Genomic DNA, 18,786 nt, shown 5'->3' on the forward strand with positions numbered 1-18,786 from the left:
TTTGTGGAGGTGGAAGAGACCTTTTTAATAAACAGGATCCAAATAAAATAATAAAAAAACATCCTTCTGAACTGCCACTGTGAGAAGAGTTCAGGCAACTAGCACAGGAGATGCCGCTGTATGTGCATGATGGAGGGCGAAGGGGAGAGAAGAAGAAGCTGTCACCAACTTGACGAGCTGCCTCAGTACAATGGCAGAAACCAGCTCAGCAACACCCTCCAGGTAAAATATTGGTGCATCCATGAGAAACAACTCAAATCAAAACGAAAAGCAGTCCCTAGGTCGGAACACGCTGCGTGAGAGTGAGCAGCGCAGGGGCCAGGGCCACGGTGGCAGCAGCCGGCAGGGCAGAGCGAGGTCTGCCAGGACCGCTGGGGCCGGGTACGGCCGTGCCCGAGGGACTCCATCCTTCCCAGGGCAGTGTGCGTATGTGCTGCAGGGGTGCTGGTGGCAGGGAGGTCAGGCTAGGAAGGAGGTGATGGCGCAGGGCAGCAGCAGGGGCAAAGGGCAGTGCCGGCTCCCCTGGCACCTAGTGCAAGTAGTCATCCACCCTGGCGAAGGAGCAGGACCCCAGCCCCACACGAGCCATCAGCCGCAAGCACTCCGAGGCCTGGCCCAGGGCAAGCATCAGCGGGGGCTGCTTTGGCAGGTTCTGAGATTCTGTGGGGGCAAAAAACAGAAACTTGTTCAGAAGAGGTGCCCTAGCTGTGCACTGGCTTCACCTGTGCTCAGCTCCCTCTCCACCCCTCCTGGGCACCAAGCCCAGGCAGAAGCTGTTGGCTCCTGAGTTATCCCTGGCTCTGCTGCTACTGCTCCTCCACACACACATCACCAGCCACAACACACCCCACTGCAGGTGGACAAGCACATCCAGGCACCATCTTTCACATTCTCCTGGAGCCAGTCCTCAGCAACTTGTCTGTGCACCTCAATCTCTGGATAAACAATGGCCTGAACTGAGCCACCCCACTGGACACCTGCCCATCCTGACTGTCAGAGGAAGGGACTCTCCTTCCCACACCATTTTAATTTCTGTTCTTGTACTCAGCCACAACAGGAGCCCTCAGGGTTTGTCCGTCAAGCTGTACCTTCTCTGCATCTCCTCTGGTGTGCCCAGTGTGAGGTGCCCAGACCCAGTGGGCATGGTGAGCTGGACTGTGCATGGGAGTCAGGCACGGGTTTCCAAACCAGAGAAGCTGCCCAGTGCACAGTGTTTGCTCAGCTGTGGATAGACTGAGCTAACCCCAGCTGAGGAAATGTCCTGGGAAGTCACCAGGGCAATGACACAGCATGTCCAGGGTCTGCCCAGAACAAACTCAATTCCTTTCTTGCAGGCTGGTGGCAGGCCATGATCTCATTGTCCCTTTACCCATTTCTCCACCATAGGATTTTCAGTAGCTGAAGATGCCAGGAGGGTCAACAAGGACATGGTAAGTTGTTGATCACAAGTACAAGACTCCCCTCAGGGAAACCCACTACATTTGCTACACTAGGCTCATGATAGGAGAGCAAATAACAAACTGTTGAGTGGAGGAACATTCTTGTCTAGGGAGCAGGGAAGAGCAGGTGTAAACATTCAGCTCTGAGTATACAGAGGAGGCAAGAGACTGCACATACCTGGATCCAACAATCGCCCATCCCACTGACACAAAGAGCAAAGCACATCAGAGAAAGGGGAGCTGTCTTGCTAGCTGAAGAAAACCAACCTATAACCAGACCTTTGCACACAACAGGGTCCTCAGCACAGGAAGGTAAAGATCAGCAGGGTTGGACCATTAATCCAGCACTGGAGAGCAGGAAGCCAGGCACCTCTGTCCTGTCAGTCCCCGGCAGCAGCGGAAGAGGCAAAGGCTAACCCCCAGAATTCCTAACACACTTGTGCTCAGCCACCCCAGGACAGCCCTTGGGAGGAGGGATGTGCAGCAGGCAGAGGCAGACCTTACCCAGAATAGCACTATTAAGAGCAGCACACACGGGTTCCCTCTGGATAGGGTCCAGCTGCTGGCCGACGGGGCAGTTCCAGGGGTCTGAGTAAGCTAACAAGCTAAAGGCGTCCTGTGAGAGAGAGCAGAAAGGCACAGTCAGGGCAGGGGGCTGCAGGCATGCAGGCAAACCACCACCTCCAGCAGCCATGGCCACAGTGACAGCTGCCTGAAAGAAATGGCCCTTTCTTCTTGGCAGCAAGGGACCACGCTGGGCTATCAAGGGTGGATTAAACAGGGTGCCCTCCACCTGCCTGGCAGGGGAGGCTACACGGGATGGCAGGTAGAGTGTCACCTGGAGAGAAGAAGAGCAAAGGCAGGCAGGAGCTGGGTTTCTTTTCTCCTGCGCCACGACTTGGGTCTAGATGCTCCACGTTCACCGAGTTTTGCCCTCTGATCCCCATGCAGGGCCCCTCTTCCTCACTGGGTGTAGAAGTGGGGACCACCCAGAGCTCTGCAAGAGAACCCCCAACCCCAGTGCTGGCCCTGAGAATGTCTATGATGCAGCACAAGGCCCAGGCTTACCTGAAGCATCTTTTTGTGCACTGTGTTCTTCCCATACTCTCTGCACAGCTGCTCGCTCAGCATCTGCAGCTCCCGGCCAAACTGGATCATCCTCTCCGTGGCAGCATGGTTCCCTCCGCAGAGCTGCCTCTGGGGGCAGCTGTCTTCTAAAGGAAAGGCAGTGGAGAAGTAACAATGGTCTCCTGTTCCCCACCACTACCCAGAGGTGCTTTCCCCTTCTGGAGCACATAGCTGTTCCCTGCTCTAGAGGTTGATGCCAGTGGAAGCATTGGGATCCCTGCACTACAGAAGTCAGGAGTGGTTTTTTGACAGTGTCTGTCAGACACAGGAAACCTTGAGAGCTGTCTGTTTAATGCCTGAGGACTACCTATAAATCAGAAAGCCATGGAAGCTTGGCACTCTGGCTGTGTTACCCTTTCAGACATGTGATACAGTACAGTACAGGGAAACCCCTGCCCTAACAACCCTGGACTCAGAAAACCTGTGGTCAGAGACACCAACAGCACCAACTTGCCAGTATTGGATGGCCACAAGACCCATCAGAACTGGCAGAACCCCCAGTCCCAGAGGCAGGGCAGAGAATTTCCTCCTCTCCCTCCTGGCTGAAGCACCTACAAACAAGATGGCTGCAGATGACCACACTGTGCTGAGGACATGTCGTGGCTGAGCACCAGACAACCTTCCACAGCTCCCTTCAGTTCCTCAGCTGGCAGAAGCACCAGGACTGCTCTGAGCTGGAATTCATGATCAGTGCTGAACAAACCTTTGCCTCCTTTTGCCTTCCCTACTCTACAACATCTCTGGCACTGCTGTGAGACTACCGAAAGCCAGACCTGGTTTTAGTTTCAGGACAGATTGGTCTCCCCTGCAGAACAGGCATCCTGAGAGCTTCACTCACTGGGGTGGAGAAGCAAACCCAGAGCACAGGCTTGCTCCTCAGCAATCCAATCACTACTTTAACTTTCAACACCATCTTTATTTCTTTACCCCCCTTGCCGCTGAGGCCCTACCCATGCTGGATTCATCTGTCTGCAGGATCTCTTCATGTTTGTAGGTGCCATTCATTATCCTGGTGGATGAATTTTCCAGGACTCCATTGGGGTAATGCTCAGCCTCCATTTCCATCTCACTGTCACTGAGTGAAAAGAGGCAAGAAAGGTCAGATGCTGAAATTAGAAATCACAGAATCACACACAGAATCACAGAATCACCACAGTTGGAAGAGACCTCAAAGATCACCAAGTCCAACACAGAGCTCAGGAGCCAAATGGTGCCCAGAAGTGGCCAGCAGAACAAGAAAGGTGCCAGCTGGACTGCAGAGACCCAGATGGTCTAATTCAGGGTAAAAAATACCCCAATTGTTGCAGGCTTCTGAAGGCAACTCCTGAAACTTCTGAAGGTGCCTGCCATAGCTGCAGGTGCAGGGTGCTTCTCATTTGCCCTTTAGGAAGCAGGCATCTCTGGGTCAGCAAGCAGCAACCAGATACCTGAGCAACACACTGAACAGGAGGGAGATTTTGGCTGTGGGAAGCCACCAGCCCTTGAAAAGGTGCCATGCAGAACATAAGGACTCCAGGCTTGAATGTCCAACACAGCGGTCTGCGTGAGACTCTCGATGATTAACTGAGGTGACCAGAAAAACTTGCTGGGGCTCTGCATTTCAAACATGAATCATAAACCCAGCACCATCCAACTGGCAAACTGGGGCTGGACCAGTGTTCCTCACTCCATGCCATGGGGCTCTCAAGGGGACATGAGAGACTACAAATCAGTACTTAAGAACAGCAGGTGTAGTTAGCAAAAACGGATTCTGCTAATCTCTCTGCTCCAGCAGAGCCTCAGACAGCCCTGCGGCACAGCCCTGGAGAGGGAGTCCAAGGGAAGCTCCCTGCTCAGCCTTGGCTCAATGTGCTCCACACTCCAGTAAATGCAACAGTATCAACCCCCTCACCCAGCCTGCCCATGGCCTCCTAGAGAAGGAAGCCAGAGAAGGCAACAAGGCTGGGGAGAGGCCTTGAACACAAGCCCTATGAGGAGAGGCTGAGGGAGCTGGGATTGTTTAGCCTGGAGAAGAGGAGGCTCAGGGGAGACCTCATTGCCTTCTACAACTACCTGAAAGGTGGTTGTAGCTGGGAAGGGGTTGGTCTCTTCTCCCAGGCAAGCAGCACCAGAACAAGAGGACACAGTCTCAAGCTGCGCCAGGGGAGGTTTAGACTCGAGGTGAGGAGAAAGTTCTTCACCGCGCGAGTCGTTCGTCATTGGGATGTGCTGCCCAGGGAGGTGGTGGAGTCCCCATCCCTGGAGGTGTTCAAGAGGGGATTGGACGTGGCACTTGGTGCCATGGTCTAGTCATGGGGTCTGTGTTGATAGGTTGGACTCGATGATCCTCGAGGTCTCTTCCAACCTTAGTGATACTGTGATACTGTGAAGCCTACCCAAAGGTCTGACTTGTGGTCACAAATGGGAAATGAAGTGCTGTTGATCGGGAAGGAACTGGCCAACAGAGAGAGGTAGCCAGCCCATTCACTCAAGTGAGTGTCTTGATTTGACCTAGAGCAGAACCCCTTCTGCTCTGTCTCTTCCCAGCTCAGGCTCTGCTCACTCAGGCACTTTCTGCAGCTCAGGGCAGCTTTGCAAAGCTAGGGGCTACTCCTAGCAAGGAGAAGCTGATTGGGAGAGTCACTGCCAAGGGCTGGGCTGCAGAAAGCCTCTGCCTTGGACTTGCTTCTCTGGAGACAGAGGGCACTGCCACAGCTTGTGCCACACCTTGGAGGGCAGGAAGGCAAAGGTGGCAGCTGTGGGGAGGAGCAGACAGGACAAGTGACCCTCGAGTGCCCACCAAGGGATTGCAGCCCTGGCATGGCATCTTCAGGAGCAAGCTGAGGGATCCCCAGGGTCAAGACTCTTCTTGCCTGGCTGGTGTCCCAGGAGGACTCTGCGCCTTCTGCCTTCCATCCCCATGCTTATCCCTGTGTTCCTGAATCCAGCTCCTGAATGCAGTTCCCATTTGCTGCTGAGTCCAGGCTGGGACTTGCCCATTGCCTGCCCACAGCACCAGTGGTGCCAATGGTGCCATCCTCCTCATCAAGGGTTGGGCTCCATGTTGGTTTGTGTCTCTGTGTCTCTACTCCATGGCATTATTCTTCTCTCTATCCCAGCTGGGTTAGTTTCTTTCCCACCCCATCAGTCTCTCTCCCTTCTTTCCTTTCTCTTCCCTTTGAGAACCAGAGGGGCTCATGGAGAGCCTCTGGCACTCATCTGTTGGCCAGCCCAGCTCTGACCCTTGACAGGGGGCAATGCACTAACTCAGAAAACACTTGAGCTGTTGTTTCACCCACTGGCAGTAGGCAAGCTGCTGGGCAGCAGAAATCAACCAGTTGAGGCAACAGTGACAAAACCAGGCCCAAGAGGAGAGTTTCTCTGCAGAGCCTCATGCTAGGCTTTGCTGACCCCACTTCAAGGGGGCAGCTTGGTGCCTGAAACCAGAGCATCACAATATCCCCCACAAGATGAGCCTCCAAGTAAGCCAGGGCAAGGGAACTGGGACAGCTTGGTGCCTGTGACCTCTGCTGTCCAGAAGAGCAGCAGAACTGCCACCATCTCACTCTGCTCAGGCATCTGCAAAGGCATTACCTGGTTTCTTGGTTACTCGTACTGCTGTGCTGCTGGGATTTGGTAGAATCTGTAGAATTGGACTCAGAGTAGTTCACAGATGAGGGGGAGGAGGAGGAGGAGGATGAAGATGATGAACTCAGTGTTGCGTATTTACTGTGACTCTGTTTGCTTTTTGTGGACATGACTCCATTGCTACAGGTTGGACTATCTGCTCCTGGAAGGCAAGAAAAAAGGGGAAGATGAGAGCAGACTGCCAGCAGCACTGCTGTGGAGTCAACAACCCAGCGAGAGGGCTGTGGGTCTGAAGTTATGATTCACCATTCTTGAATCCAGGGAGGTTTAGAGAAAACACAAATGAGTCTGGAGGGAGCCCCACTGCTCACCAGCAACATCTGAGCTTGAGGAAGTCCTGACAGTGGGCTGCAAATAAGAGATTGGCAGAAACAGCTCACACCAGTGTGGAAATCACTGCTGAAATATAAAGCCTGGATGGCTTGAAAAGACGTTTGCAAGCTCTCTGTCCAGCACCACCACAAAAGACCAGGTGAAAACCAGGCCAGAAGGAGAACTCACTGCAAGCAGACCTTGCCCAGCCTTCCACAGCCTGTCTTACACAAGGGCTATGCTTGAGTCACACAACACTCAGCAAGCAATTGCACCGAACTCACAAGCTAACCTTCCAACTTCAGGGGAAGACATCAGTGAGAGTCAGGCTTGGATCTCATCTGCTCACCCACAAAAGCACCCATTCAGCTGTGGCACTCACTGACACAGGGCACTGACCTTTGGTCATCACAAGTTTGATATGGATTCATATTTAATACCAAATTTAATAGCCAAAATGACTGCAAATCATTAGGGACCTAAATCATAGTGTGGGAAAAGCTCAGTGTGGGCTTCCCTTCCTTGGGAACCAGCAATGACCTTGGCTGGATGATGTGATCTGGCATGGTTGCTCCTCCAGAACCAAGGTGATCTGCTCAGACTTGTCAACTGATCTCACAATGATATTTATAGCCAGGGGATCTCAGTGACAGCAATAGATCACTGCACATCTCAGTCACAGTGATGGCACATGCCTAACAGTCCTGCTTCAGCCTCCAGCCATGCCCTTGTGAGAGCTTCACTCTGGGGAACACAAGGCCTGACAGAGACGACTGTGGGAGGTGATGTCACATGTATGGAGACAGGCACAGCAGAGAATCCAGACAGAGTGAGGCTTGGAAAGGACCTCTGGAGCTCACCCAGTCCTACCCCCAGCTCCAGCAGGGCACCCACAGCAGCTTGCCCAGGAGCACAATGGCCAGGGGTTGTTGGAAGCTCTCCACACAATGAGACTCCACAACCTCTCTGGGCAGCCTGCCCCAGGCCTCCATCATCTTCACACCAAACAAGTTTCTCCTCCTGCTCAGGTGGGCCTCTCAACACCCACTGGACTCCCCCTAGTCCATGGCTCTCTCCACATCTGCAGCTGCCTGCTGCAGGGCCCATTTGAACATAGGCACCTCCAGGCTGCAAACAGGCACAGCTAAGAGCTTTCACAGACTGATGGCCTCCCTTAGTCCAGTCAGAGCCATGTGCTCAGTGTTTCTCACAACACAACACAGGAAAACGAAGACACTGGCTAGGAAAAGTGAGTGACAGCTTGGAGCTGCTCAAGTAACGGTCTTCCTTTCTCTTAAACATTTGCCTGTCTCCAACTGCTGTGGTGGTGAGAGAAGGCCTAGCTCTCCCTCCCCCACAAAGAAAAGAGACCACAGCTAGCTCAGTGGGAGAAGCAAAGGATATGCTGTATTTACAAGCAAGATGAAATGCAGGTTATAGATATACACAATATATACAGTATTTACAATATATACAGGAATACACAGCAAAGAAAGTAATACAGAACAAAACTCCCTCCTCCAGACAGAGGAGGGTTCCCCCCCTCTACCCCCTCTCTCCCCCTACCTTCCTTGTTTCCCAAAAAGGGTTGGAGAGAGAAAGAAAAGGTAATTAATAAGGGTGAAATTTGTTTAGGCTTCAAAAGCACATGCAGGGATTAGTCCTCTTATCTCGAGGTCAACTCCAGCTAGTTGCTCAGAAGCAGACAGGCTGGAAAGACAGAACAGACTGGAAATGAGAAAGATTCCAACTGAACTCAAACTTATTCAGTTGCATTCTAGCAATCTACCAACGAAACTCCTTTAGAATATCTGAATGTTTTCAAGATGTTCAGCCAGAGTGTTCCAGCACTGTCCCTTTCTCAAAGGCACGGCCTACAACGGTCACAACGGATCAAGCAGCAGCAGGAACACCAACAGAAAACACACTGAGAGAGCTGTGAGCAGCTCAGTGAAGCAGCTCAGGCCCTTCTGAGATTCTCTGAAGGTCACACCTGCTGGCCCCTTCCCTATGAGGAGAGGCTGAGGGAGCTGGGGCTGCTTAGCCTGGAGAAGAGGAGACTCAGGGGTGACCTTATTGCTCTCTACAACTACCTGAAGGGGGGTTGTAGGCAGGCAGAGGTTGGTCTCTTCTCCCAGGCAGCCAGCACCAGAACAAGAGGACACAGTCTCAGGCTGTGCCAGGGGAGGTTCAGGCTGGAGGTCAGGAGGAAGTTCTACACAGAGAGAGTGATTGCCCATTGGAATGGGCTGCCTGGGGAGGTGGTGGAGTCACCATCATTGGAGGTGTTCAGGAGGAGAGTTGATGGGGTGCTTGGTGCCATGGGTTAGTTGGTTGGGTGGGGTTGGATGATAGGTTGGACGCGATGATCTTGAAGGTCTCTTCCAACCTGGTCTGGTCTATTCTTTCTTTTCTATTCTATTCTATTCTATTCTATTCTATTCTATTCTATTCTATTCTATTCTATTCTATTCTATTCTATTCTATTCTATTCTATTCTCTATTATCTTCTCTGTTCTATTCCATTCCATTCCCTTCCATTCCATTCCATTCCATTCCATTCCATTCCATTCCATTCCATTCCATTCCATTCCATTCCATTCCATTCTATCTTCAAAGCTGCAGTCAAGAATGACTCGGGGCTGGGGGCCCTGCTTTATCATGGCCTTTCCATTTCAAGTCCTAAGTGCAGTTTCCCAAACTGCAAAGAGTTGATGCTCCAGAGATGGGGTTTGCAGGTACAGAACTGTTCCCTTCTCACATGTTTAGAGTTTACAAGGTGCAGTCCCCAGGGGATGGAGAAGCTCTCATGCAAGGCACCTTTTGCACTGTTGGTCAGAACAATGCATCTTCTGCTGCACTAGAAGACCACTTTCAACGACCATATTTGTTTTCAGAATAAAACCTGCTCTGCTGGGAATTGTTTGTGAAAAATAGCTAAAGCAAACTCAATTCTGCAACAGCAGAGAGACCCCCAGGATCACCCTGAAGTTGAGCCAGCATGTGTTCAGGAGGCCAAGACCACCAGCATCCTGGCCTGGATCAGCAATTAGTGTAGCCAGCAAGAGGAGGGCAGGGACTGTCCTCTTGTACTCAGCAGTGGTGAGACCTCACCTTGAGTACTGGGGTCAGTTTTGGGCCCCTCACTCCAAGAAGGACACTGAAGTGCCAGAGCAGGTCCAGAGAAGGGCAACAAAGATGAGGAAGAGTCTGGAGAACAGGGCTGGGGAGGAGCAGCTGAGGGACCTGGGGGTGTTCAGCCTGGTGAAGAGGCTTAGGGGAGACCTCATTGCTCTCCACAGGCTGAGAGACCTGGCTGAGGGGCCTGGAGAAGATGAGGCCAAGGTGAGACTTCATTGCTCTCTACAACTCCCTGAAAGGAGGTTTGAGCCATGTGGGGGTTGGTCCTTTCTCCCAAGGAACAAGTGACAGGATGAAAGGAAATGGCTTCAAGTTGCCCCAGGGAAGGTCTAAGGTTGGATATCAGAAGAAACTTCTTCACTGAAAGGTTTCTCAAACACAGGAACAGGCTGCCCAGGGAGGAGGTTGAATCCCATCCCTGCCAGTGTATGGATGACACAGAGATGTGGTGCTAAGGGCCATGGGTTAGCCCCAGCCCTGGCAGGGTAAGAGAATGGCTGGACTGGATGAGCTGGAAGCACTGTTCCAAGCCAGACAAGTCTCTGACTCTGTGATGCCATAACAAAGCAGAGAACGTAGCAGGCAGTGTGGTACAAAACCAGGCCCCCCCTCTGCCCAGCAGGCAGGCTGCACACTTACCTGCACCATGAACGTGGGAGTTGCTTGATCCATGCCTAGGGCTTAAGCTGGGGGACCCAGGGTAACTGTCCTGGGATCTGGGGCTGCGGGCACTGAAGCAACGAACTTCACTGTCTGTGCCATTCACCATCTCCACGAACTGCCGGCACCTGGGTCAGGGGAGGCAAGAGGGAGAAAAGGAGGCATGACAGTCACTGTGCTCTACACCCAGGGGCCCTGAGCTGCTGTGTGGAGAGGTCCTGGAAACTAGAGAGGAGTTACAAAACCATAGCTCATCCTCCTGGTACCTATCAGAGTGAGTGCTCTGCTGATGCTGTGGGAGGAAGGAGTTCAGAAACTGCAACTGGGGTGCCAAAGAATGTTGAGACATTCCCAAAAAGCAAGTTTATTTCCACTGTGCTACTAAGGAACTAACTTGGGGTGGGTTATTTCAGGGAGAAGACCCTAAGTGTGCCAATATGATAGTCCTCCCTCTGTCCCATCAACCTGGAAATACTGGTGGACAATGGCACACAGAGAAGGGTAGAAAAGACAATCCCCACAGTGACAGTGAGGACAGCCCCTCAGCTAGCTGCACTGGGAACTGTCCTTCTCTCAGGAGGCTGTACAGCTGGGAGAACTGGGATACAAAAGCTTTTTCCCCTTGGTTTCTACCTTAGACACCCTTTTCTATACACCTGCCTCTCTAGGACCCTCTGCAGCAACTGCCACAGGCTCTTGGCGGTGCCAGATCTCCACCAGACACACCAAGGCCACCTGTGAGAGAGCTTCTGGAAGGCAGCAGAGCTAAAATTTCACCCAGCTCTGCCTGACCTCATGAGGCAAAGCCATAAGGGGGCTGAGCAGCAACTAAAGGGCTGTTTCTGCATTGCTGTGAGCACTGTCCCAAGCACTGAGCCTGTCCCCTTTGCTCCTAAAGGGATCTCAGGGGGTTGAATGCAGACCAAGGTGTCCAGCTCAACAGCCTCTTTCTCCTCAAGCTGCACACGTCAGCATTAGGGAGGATAAAGCTGTTCATACTTACTTTAACATGAAGAGCAGGTTGGGGTTATGTTCTAGGAGACCAGGATAGAGCTGCTGGGTGGCTTCTATAGCCTCTCCCACTCTTCCTGCCAATACTAGCTTCTGTATTCCTGAAAGCAAAAAGAGACCTACTGACACACAGCCCTGGCCGAAGAGAACAGCCACAGAGTTGTCTCACATCCACCACATAGCTTCCCACCACCACCTTGCACACAGGCCAGGGAGAACTGAGGACCACAATGCTGTTTGTTATGAATTAGGGTGAAGAAAAGCCTGTGAACATGAGGGAAAATCTCTTAGGAGCTCAAAACCACCAAAAGTAGAAAGGTCTAAAGGATGAAGTGGGTGTGCCAGGGTGGGGTGCAGGAGTGGAAAAGAAAGCAGGATGGGACAGCTGAATGGGAGCAAGGAGGCTGTTGAGGACATGACAACTGTAGAGGGGAAATCCCTAGGTCAGCCACACATCACATCCTCTGGCTGGTTCACACTTAGAAGCTGGGCATCAGACAAGCAGAGTCAAAGGGCCTGGGGGATTCAAACATAAACTACTTTGAGGCAGAAGCAATCATACCAGAAGCTGGCTTTCTGTGAGTGCCACCTCAATGTATTCCCAGAGAAGTAACCTGAGCTGCAGTGCAGATGTGGCAGCAGTCAGCCAGCTCCAAAAACAAGCTAGAAACAGCTCAAGGTGGGGTGTAATTTTAGGTACAAAGCAGAAGCTATCATCCTGGGTGTTCATGTACCACACAGGTTCCTTCAGTGGGTCATAAGATATAAGTGCAAGAGACTTGGGATCCTGTCCCAGAACACCCAGAGAAGCTGCTGACCTACACAGGTTCACATTTGATCTTTCTTCTCAGTGTACTCACACTAGCCACTAAATGCACTTGAACCCAGGAACACCTTGCTCCTCCCTTCTTGCTTCTCCAGGGCTCCTCACAAGAAGGAAGCTTCAGAATCACCTGTGGGTGCTGTGCAAGCAGGGGCTCAGGTAACAACAGCCTGTGACTTTCATGAGTCAAAGAATAGAACCACAGAGCTGTTGAGTTTGGAAGAGACCCTGGTGTGGTGGTTTGAGCCTTAACTGGGAGTTAAGAGCTCAGATGGGGGCAAGGCGGAGAATTTCCCCCCAGCAGAGAGGGGAAAAAAAGGAGAGGAGCAAATCCACCAAAGAATAATTTGGAGTTGGCTTGGAAGTAGAGAGGTGAAGAGTTTTCTTTAAACAAAACAAAACAAATGTAATATATATATATCTCAATAACAGGAAAGGTTCACAAGGGCAAGGAACAAGGATGGATGGGAGGGGGACAAAGAGGAAGAATATAAAACCAGTCTCTCTCTGAAGAGGCCCAGAGGCAGCAGGGAGAAGGATCAGGCCCCACCATGTGGCAGAGGAGCAGGAAAGCAGCCACAGTAGCTCTCATCCAGGAGAGGCAGGAGCCAAAAGCAGGCCTAACAACTGAAATGTCCTGCTTTTTACACCCTAGCTGGGCAGGGAGGGGGGAGTGGAACAGACTCAGTTTCCCAGGGGGAAAATGTTATGTAGGGAGGGCAAAGCACCTGCAAGCCTTCCACCCTGTTTTGTTTCTTTTCAGAATGGGCATTAACCCACCACACCTGGAGATCACCAAGCCCAACCACTCCCCCATAGCTCACACTGCCACCACTGCTGCTGAGCCACCACCACTGTGCCACCTCCCTCAGCACCACATCCAGGCAGCTTTCAAACCCCTCCAGGAATGAGGACTGCACCACCTCCCTGGGCAGCCTGGGACAGTGCCTGAAACTCTTGCTGGGGAGAGATTTTTCCAGATGTCCATCCTGAACCTCTCCTGATACAACCTACAATAATAGAATCACAGAATGGGTTGGGTTGGGAAATCCCTTTAAAATCATCCAGTCCAACCAGCAACCCAACCCCACCATGGCTACCAAACCATGGCCCCAGGTGCCATGGCCACATGTTTCTGGAACACCTCAAGGGATGGGAACTCCACTACCTTCCTGGGCAGCCTGTGCCAATCCCTGACCACTCTTGCAGCAAAGAAATTGTTCCTAATCTCCAACCTGAACCTCACCTGGTGCAGCTTGAGCTGTCAGCTGTGGCATGGAGAGGTGGGAGCCAAGGTGAGCCACTGCAGACTGTGACTGGGGGTGGCCAATGAGGATCACTGGGCTGGCCTCCCAGCTGCTCAGGACAGCAGGTCTAGGGCTGGGATTATCCCCTTCTGCCTGGCACTGCTGAGGCCACACCTCAAACACTGGGTTTAATTTTGGGCACTTCACCACAAGAAGCAGGAGGTGGAGCAGGTCCAGAGAAGGGCAATGAAGCTGGGGAAGGTCTTTGAACACAAATCTGCTGAGGAACAGCTGAGAGACCTGGGGTTGTTTAGACTTTAGAAGACAAGGCTGAGGAGACAGCTCATCACTCTCTACAACTCCCTGAAAGGAGGCTGGAGTGAGGTGGGGGTTGGTCTCTTCTCATGTGCAACAGGTGACAGGAAACAGCCTCAAGTTAAGATACTGAAGTGCTGGACAGGTCCAGAGAAGGGCAACAAAGCTGGTGAGGGTTCCAGAGAACAGGGCTGGGGAGAAGCAGCTGAGGGAGCTGAGGGTGTTTAGTGAGGAGAAGAGAAGGCTGAGGGGAGACCTCATTGCTCCCCACAGCTCCCTGAGAGGAGGCTGGAGCCAGGTGTTCTCTTCTCCCTAGTCTCAGGTCATAGAAGAAGAGGAAATGGCCTGAAATTGGGCCAGGGGAGGCTTAGGTTGGATTAGGAAAGAGTGGTCAGGGATTGGCACAGGCTGCCCAGGGAGGTGGTGGGAGTCCCCATCCCTGAAGGTGCTCCAGAAACATGTGGCCAAGGCACCTGGGGCCAAGGTTTGGTGGCCATGGTGGTGCTGGGCTGCTGGTTGGAGTCGATGATCTTGGAGGGCTTCTCCAACCCAAAGAGGTCTGTGACTTTATGCACTTTACCAATGAAACCCACACCAGTAAGAACACTGGCTGGGGTCAGGCATCATGCATGATCTGGAGAGCACAAAGTCCATCAGCACCAACCAGCAGTGACTTTGGGTATTAAGAGTCCCCAGCTGAACTGGAATGCTGGCTAAGCACAGGAGTGTATGGAGAGCGAGCTGCAAAGTGGCACCATACTCCTAGGATGCAGCAGTCACAGGGGCAGCAGCTCACACAGGGAAGGGACATGCACAGAGTAGGATGCAGCCTGCACTCAGCAGTCAGGAGAAGGCAGAAACAGACCAATGTTCTGGGCTCTGCATGCTGAGCCTGGGCACAGAAAAGCTGAAAAAAGCCCTGAAAGTACAGCAGGAGAGAGCTGAAAGCTTCACTGTGCCAAGCACTCAAAGTACTCACAGTCCAGTGACTGAGAGGGCAGACTCTGTGGGGGAAACAGCAGCAGCCAGAACAGACATAGGAGACAAATCCTTCACCTAGCATGAACTGAAGACTCTGGCTGGGGAGCTGCAGAACCCTCAGTGTGCAAAAGCAGCTACCTGAAGAGGAAGTGTGCAAATGCACTGGAAGGGTCTGTAAGTCTGGGAGCTGTTGTAACAAATCCATGGATGTGTCTGTGCCCAGGACTGATGGGACTGTCCCTGCTGCAATGGACTGCACTGAGGAACTTAAATCTGAAGGGATTTTGATGCACACTGACCTCAGTTCAGGTGAGGTCATCAACTCAGAGGCTGGTTTGGATTCGAAGGGACCTTGCAAGGCCACCCAATCCAACCCCTTCAGCCAGCAGGGACATCTGCAGCCAGAGCACATTGCTCACAGCCACAACCAACCTGCCCTGCAGTGGTGCCAGCCATGGGGCAGCTCCCACCTCTCTGGGCAGCCTGGGCCAGGCTCTCCCCACCCTCAGCATCAAACATTTCACAGAATCACAGAATCAATAAGGTTGGAAAAGACCTCAGAGATCATCAAATCCAACCTGTCACCCAACACCTCATGACTAATAAACCATGGCACCAAGTGCCACGTCCAATCCCTTTTTGAACACCTCCAGGGACAGTGACTCCACCACCTCCCTGGGCAGCACATCCCAATGGCCAACAACTCTCTCAGTGAAGAACTTTCTCCTCACCTCGAGCCTAAACTTCCCCTGGCACAGCTTGAGACTGTGTCCTCTTGTTCTGGTGCTGGTTGCCTGGGAGAAGAGACCAACCCCTTCCCGGCTACAACCACCCTTCAGGTAGTTGTAGAGGGCAATGAGGTCTCCCCTGAGCCTCCTCTTCTCCAAGCTAAAGAATCCCAGCTCCCTCAGCCTCTCCTCACAGGGCTGTGCTCAAGGCCTCTCCCCAGCCTTGTTGCCCTTCTCTGGACACATTCAAGTGTTTTGATGTCCTTCTTAAACTGAGGGGCCCAGAACTGGACACAGGACTCAAGGTGTGGCCTAACCAATGCAGAGTACAGGGCACAATGACTTCCCTGCTCCTGCTGGCCACACTATTCCTAATGCAGGCCAGGATGCCCTTGGCCTTCTTGGCCACCTGGGCACACTGCTGGCTCACATTCAGGCGGCTGTCAATCAGCACCCCCAGGTCCCTCTCTGTTTGGCAGCTCTCAGCCACTCTGACCCCAGCCTGGAGCTCTGCATGGGGTTGCCGTGGCCAAAGTGCAGCACCTGGCACTTGGACTTGTTGAATGTCATCCCATTGGACTCTGCCCATCTGTCCAGTCGGTCGAGGTCCCTCTGCAGAGCCTTTCTGCCCTCTAACTGCCCTGGGCAGACCATTCCAACATTTGAGAACGCTTTCAGTGAAGAAATATATCCTAATACCTAGCCTAAATCTCCCCTGGTGCAGCTTGAAACCATTTCCTCAGGTCCTGTTGCTTGACACCAAGGAGAAGAGGCTGCTCCCTCCTTGCTCCAACCTCCCTTCAGGCAGTTGTGGAGAGCAATGTGGCCTCCCATCAGCCTTCTCTCCACTCTCAATCTCCCTCTTTCAGGTCAAACCATCCCCCTCGGTCACCTCATCTCTTCCAGGATTCAATGATTCATTTTCAACAAGTCTGAGGAAAATCAACCAAACTGAGCAGAAAAGGTAGCACAGGTTCCACTGCCAGGCATGCAGGTCACTTTTCAGAGCAGACAGGTAAGGAAAGAATAGGATAGGAGAGCAAAGGGTGGACAGGACACAGTGATGATGGGAAAACCTCTCCCAGCAGCAGTCCCCAGGCTCTCCGGACCCACAGGCTTCAGCACCAAGACAGGAGTGTGATGTGGACAGCTTTGTGCTGTGGTGGAATAACTTCTCTACTTGCACAGCACCTCTGCAGAGTCCTGAAGGTAGCACACTGGGGTGCAGTGGCCACCCAAGGCACTTACTTTGTCTGTTCTTTATTGAGGTCTGTTCTTCCTGGATTGTGGTGTCTGTGACTCTGGCAAAGGCAGTTGCTGTTGAGCAGTACCCATGATGGACCAAGTACGAGGAAACCATACTAGAAGAGAAGAAAACACTGACAGATGAAGAGGTATTGGTGAACAGGGGAATCTCACTGGAGAACAGGAAGCAGGAATTGCCATTTCAGTGACCAAATGATACGGTCAGCACTGAGGGCCATGGTTTAGTGGCCAAGGTAGTCTTAGCTTGATGGTTGGACTTGATGATCTTAGAGGTCCTTTCCAACCCAAATGATTCCATCATTTATAACCAGGCTCCTCCTTCTGGGTTCAGTGTAAATCTGTAAGACAGACACCTGGTCCTCAGCAAACAGGAGGGAGGCTCTGAATTCACTCCATGGTGGGGGGGGGGGCAAGGAAAAGAATCAATTCAGACTCCCAGGGCAGACAGGGCACTCATTTATTTATTTAATGGCTGCTGTCCAGGAGGGATATTGGAGGAGCTCACTACTGCTCCAGCCAATGACACCCTACACAGCCATAAAATCTGAACCTCAGAGAGGCTCATGGCCTTCAAGCAGATCACACAAAACACAGGGTTCCAGTCCTGAAGTTCTTCCACCACCCATTTTGCCAGCAGCCATACTTTTGGTAGCTGAATCTCCTCATGACTTTGAACTGTTGACAGCCCTCTGACCTGCTGCTTTGAGGGGAGCAGACTGCCAGCACTCATTTTACAAACATTCACACATTCTAAAGTTGTATTCTCAGAAAGTGTGTGTGGGGGGGGGGGGAGGTAGAATCCCTGTCAGAAAACAAAGCCTTCATTCTCAGTGGCCCATTCCTAAAGCTCTTGTGCCTTGTCAGGGCATGGAGGGTAAACGTCAGTGCTCAGTGGATTTTAACACAACCCCCAAAGCCAGCATAGGCTTTCAAAGCTTCTGCTGATGAATCTCAAAATCAGGTTCTTGTGCTAAGGCTGGTATGGACTCCACCAAGCCACAGCTCAGAACACACCTCAGCTTGGCTGCTTCCAGTAGCAGAGAGAAGCATGTCATGAGTCACCAACCACTCTGAGGTGTCACTTTGTAAGCTGCTGTGTAACACTTAAAACTCGTTGTGGAAAGGTGCTTCTGGCCACTCCTGGTGCAGAACAAGCCATCTGCCCTAGGCATAGCACACACAGGCACAAGGAAGGGCAGCCCTCTCAATGCCAAGCAGGGCAGCCAGGTCACCCTGGCTCAGCCAAGCTCCAAGGCTGGCAGGAATGGAGGGGAAAAGCCAGGTCCCGCTTCAGTGTGATCCAGCAGCCAGTCAGAGGCTGAAAAGACTTAAATGCTCCACAAAGCTGCACAAAACCTGAGTTGCTCCCTATGCCACTTCTGCCCATGGTACCTCAGCAACCACAGAGTGTTAGGGGTTGAAAAGGTCCTTTGGAGATCAAGTCCAATCCCCCTGTCAAAGCAGGATCTCCTAGGGCAGGTCACCCAGGAATGTGTCCAGGCTGGTCTTGGAAGTCTCCAGAGAAGGAGACCCCACAACCTCTCTGGGCAGCCTGATCCAGTGCTCCCCAACCTCACAGTAAAGAAGTTTCTCCTCATGTTGAGGTGGAACCTCTTGGGTTCCAGCTTGTACCTGCTGCTCCTCTTCCTGCCACTGGGCACCACCCCAAAGAGCCTGGCACCTTCATCCTGGCACCCACCCCTCAGATACTTACAGACATTGATCATGTTCCCTCTCAGCCTTCTCTCCATGCCAAACACCCCCAGGGCTCTCAACCTTTCTCCACAGCAGAGATGTTCCAGGCCCTTCATCATCCTCATAGCCTCCACTGGACTCTCCCCAGCAGTTCCCTGTCTCTCCTGAAGTATGGAGCCCAAAGGGAATACTGGACCCAGTATTCCAGGTGTGGTGTCAGCAAGGAGAGCAGAGGGTGAGGAGAACCTCCCTAGCCCTGCATCCCTGCATGGGTGCACAGCACTGTCACCTACTGCTCACTTTGTCAGGTGGATCCTCACCAATGGTCTCTCAGATCTGTGTCTCAGCTGCATGCTCCAGCAGTGCTGCACACTCCCCAGCATTCAGCAGGGCTGCCTCTCCTGAAGTTCTTG

General features: G+C 52.4%; 1 protein-coding gene across 2 annotated transcripts in view; it reads right to left on the reverse strand.

The window, feature by feature from the left end:
- RANBP10 (RAN binding protein 10) overlaps positions 1-18,786 on the reverse strand; it is an 83,826-nt gene continuing 65,040 nt past the window's right edge. Inside the window, exons 7-14 of one of the 2 annotated variants that reach the window (XM_068166554.1) lie at positions 16,661-16,773; positions 11,311-11,419; positions 10,287-10,435; positions 6,141-6,336; positions 3,518-3,642; positions 2,508-2,650; positions 1,944-2,055; positions 1-660 (exon numbers count right to left, since the gene is read on the reverse strand). In XM_068166554.1, coding sequence (XP_068022655.1) covers positions 530-660; positions 1,944-2,055; positions 2,508-2,650; positions 3,518-3,642; positions 6,141-6,336; positions 10,287-10,435; positions 11,311-11,419; positions 16,661-16,773 — 1,078 coding nt within the window. In that variant the 3' untranslated portion in view covers positions 1-529. Of the gene's footprint in view, positions 661-1,943; positions 2,056-2,507; positions 2,654-3,517; positions 3,643-6,140; positions 6,337-10,286; positions 10,436-11,310; positions 11,420-16,660; positions 16,774-18,786 lie in introns of both variants that reach the window. The other variant, XM_068166553.1, reaches the window with a different exon arrangement.

The sequence above is a fragment of the Melanerpes formicivorus genome, unplaced genomic scaffold (assembly GCF_026170545.1).
Source record: "Melanerpes formicivorus ecotype bairdi unplaced genomic scaffold, bMelFor1.0.p_v2 SCAF_102, whole genome shotgun sequence".
NCBI lineage: Eukaryota > Metazoa > Chordata > Aves > Piciformes > Picidae > Melanerpes > Melanerpes formicivorus.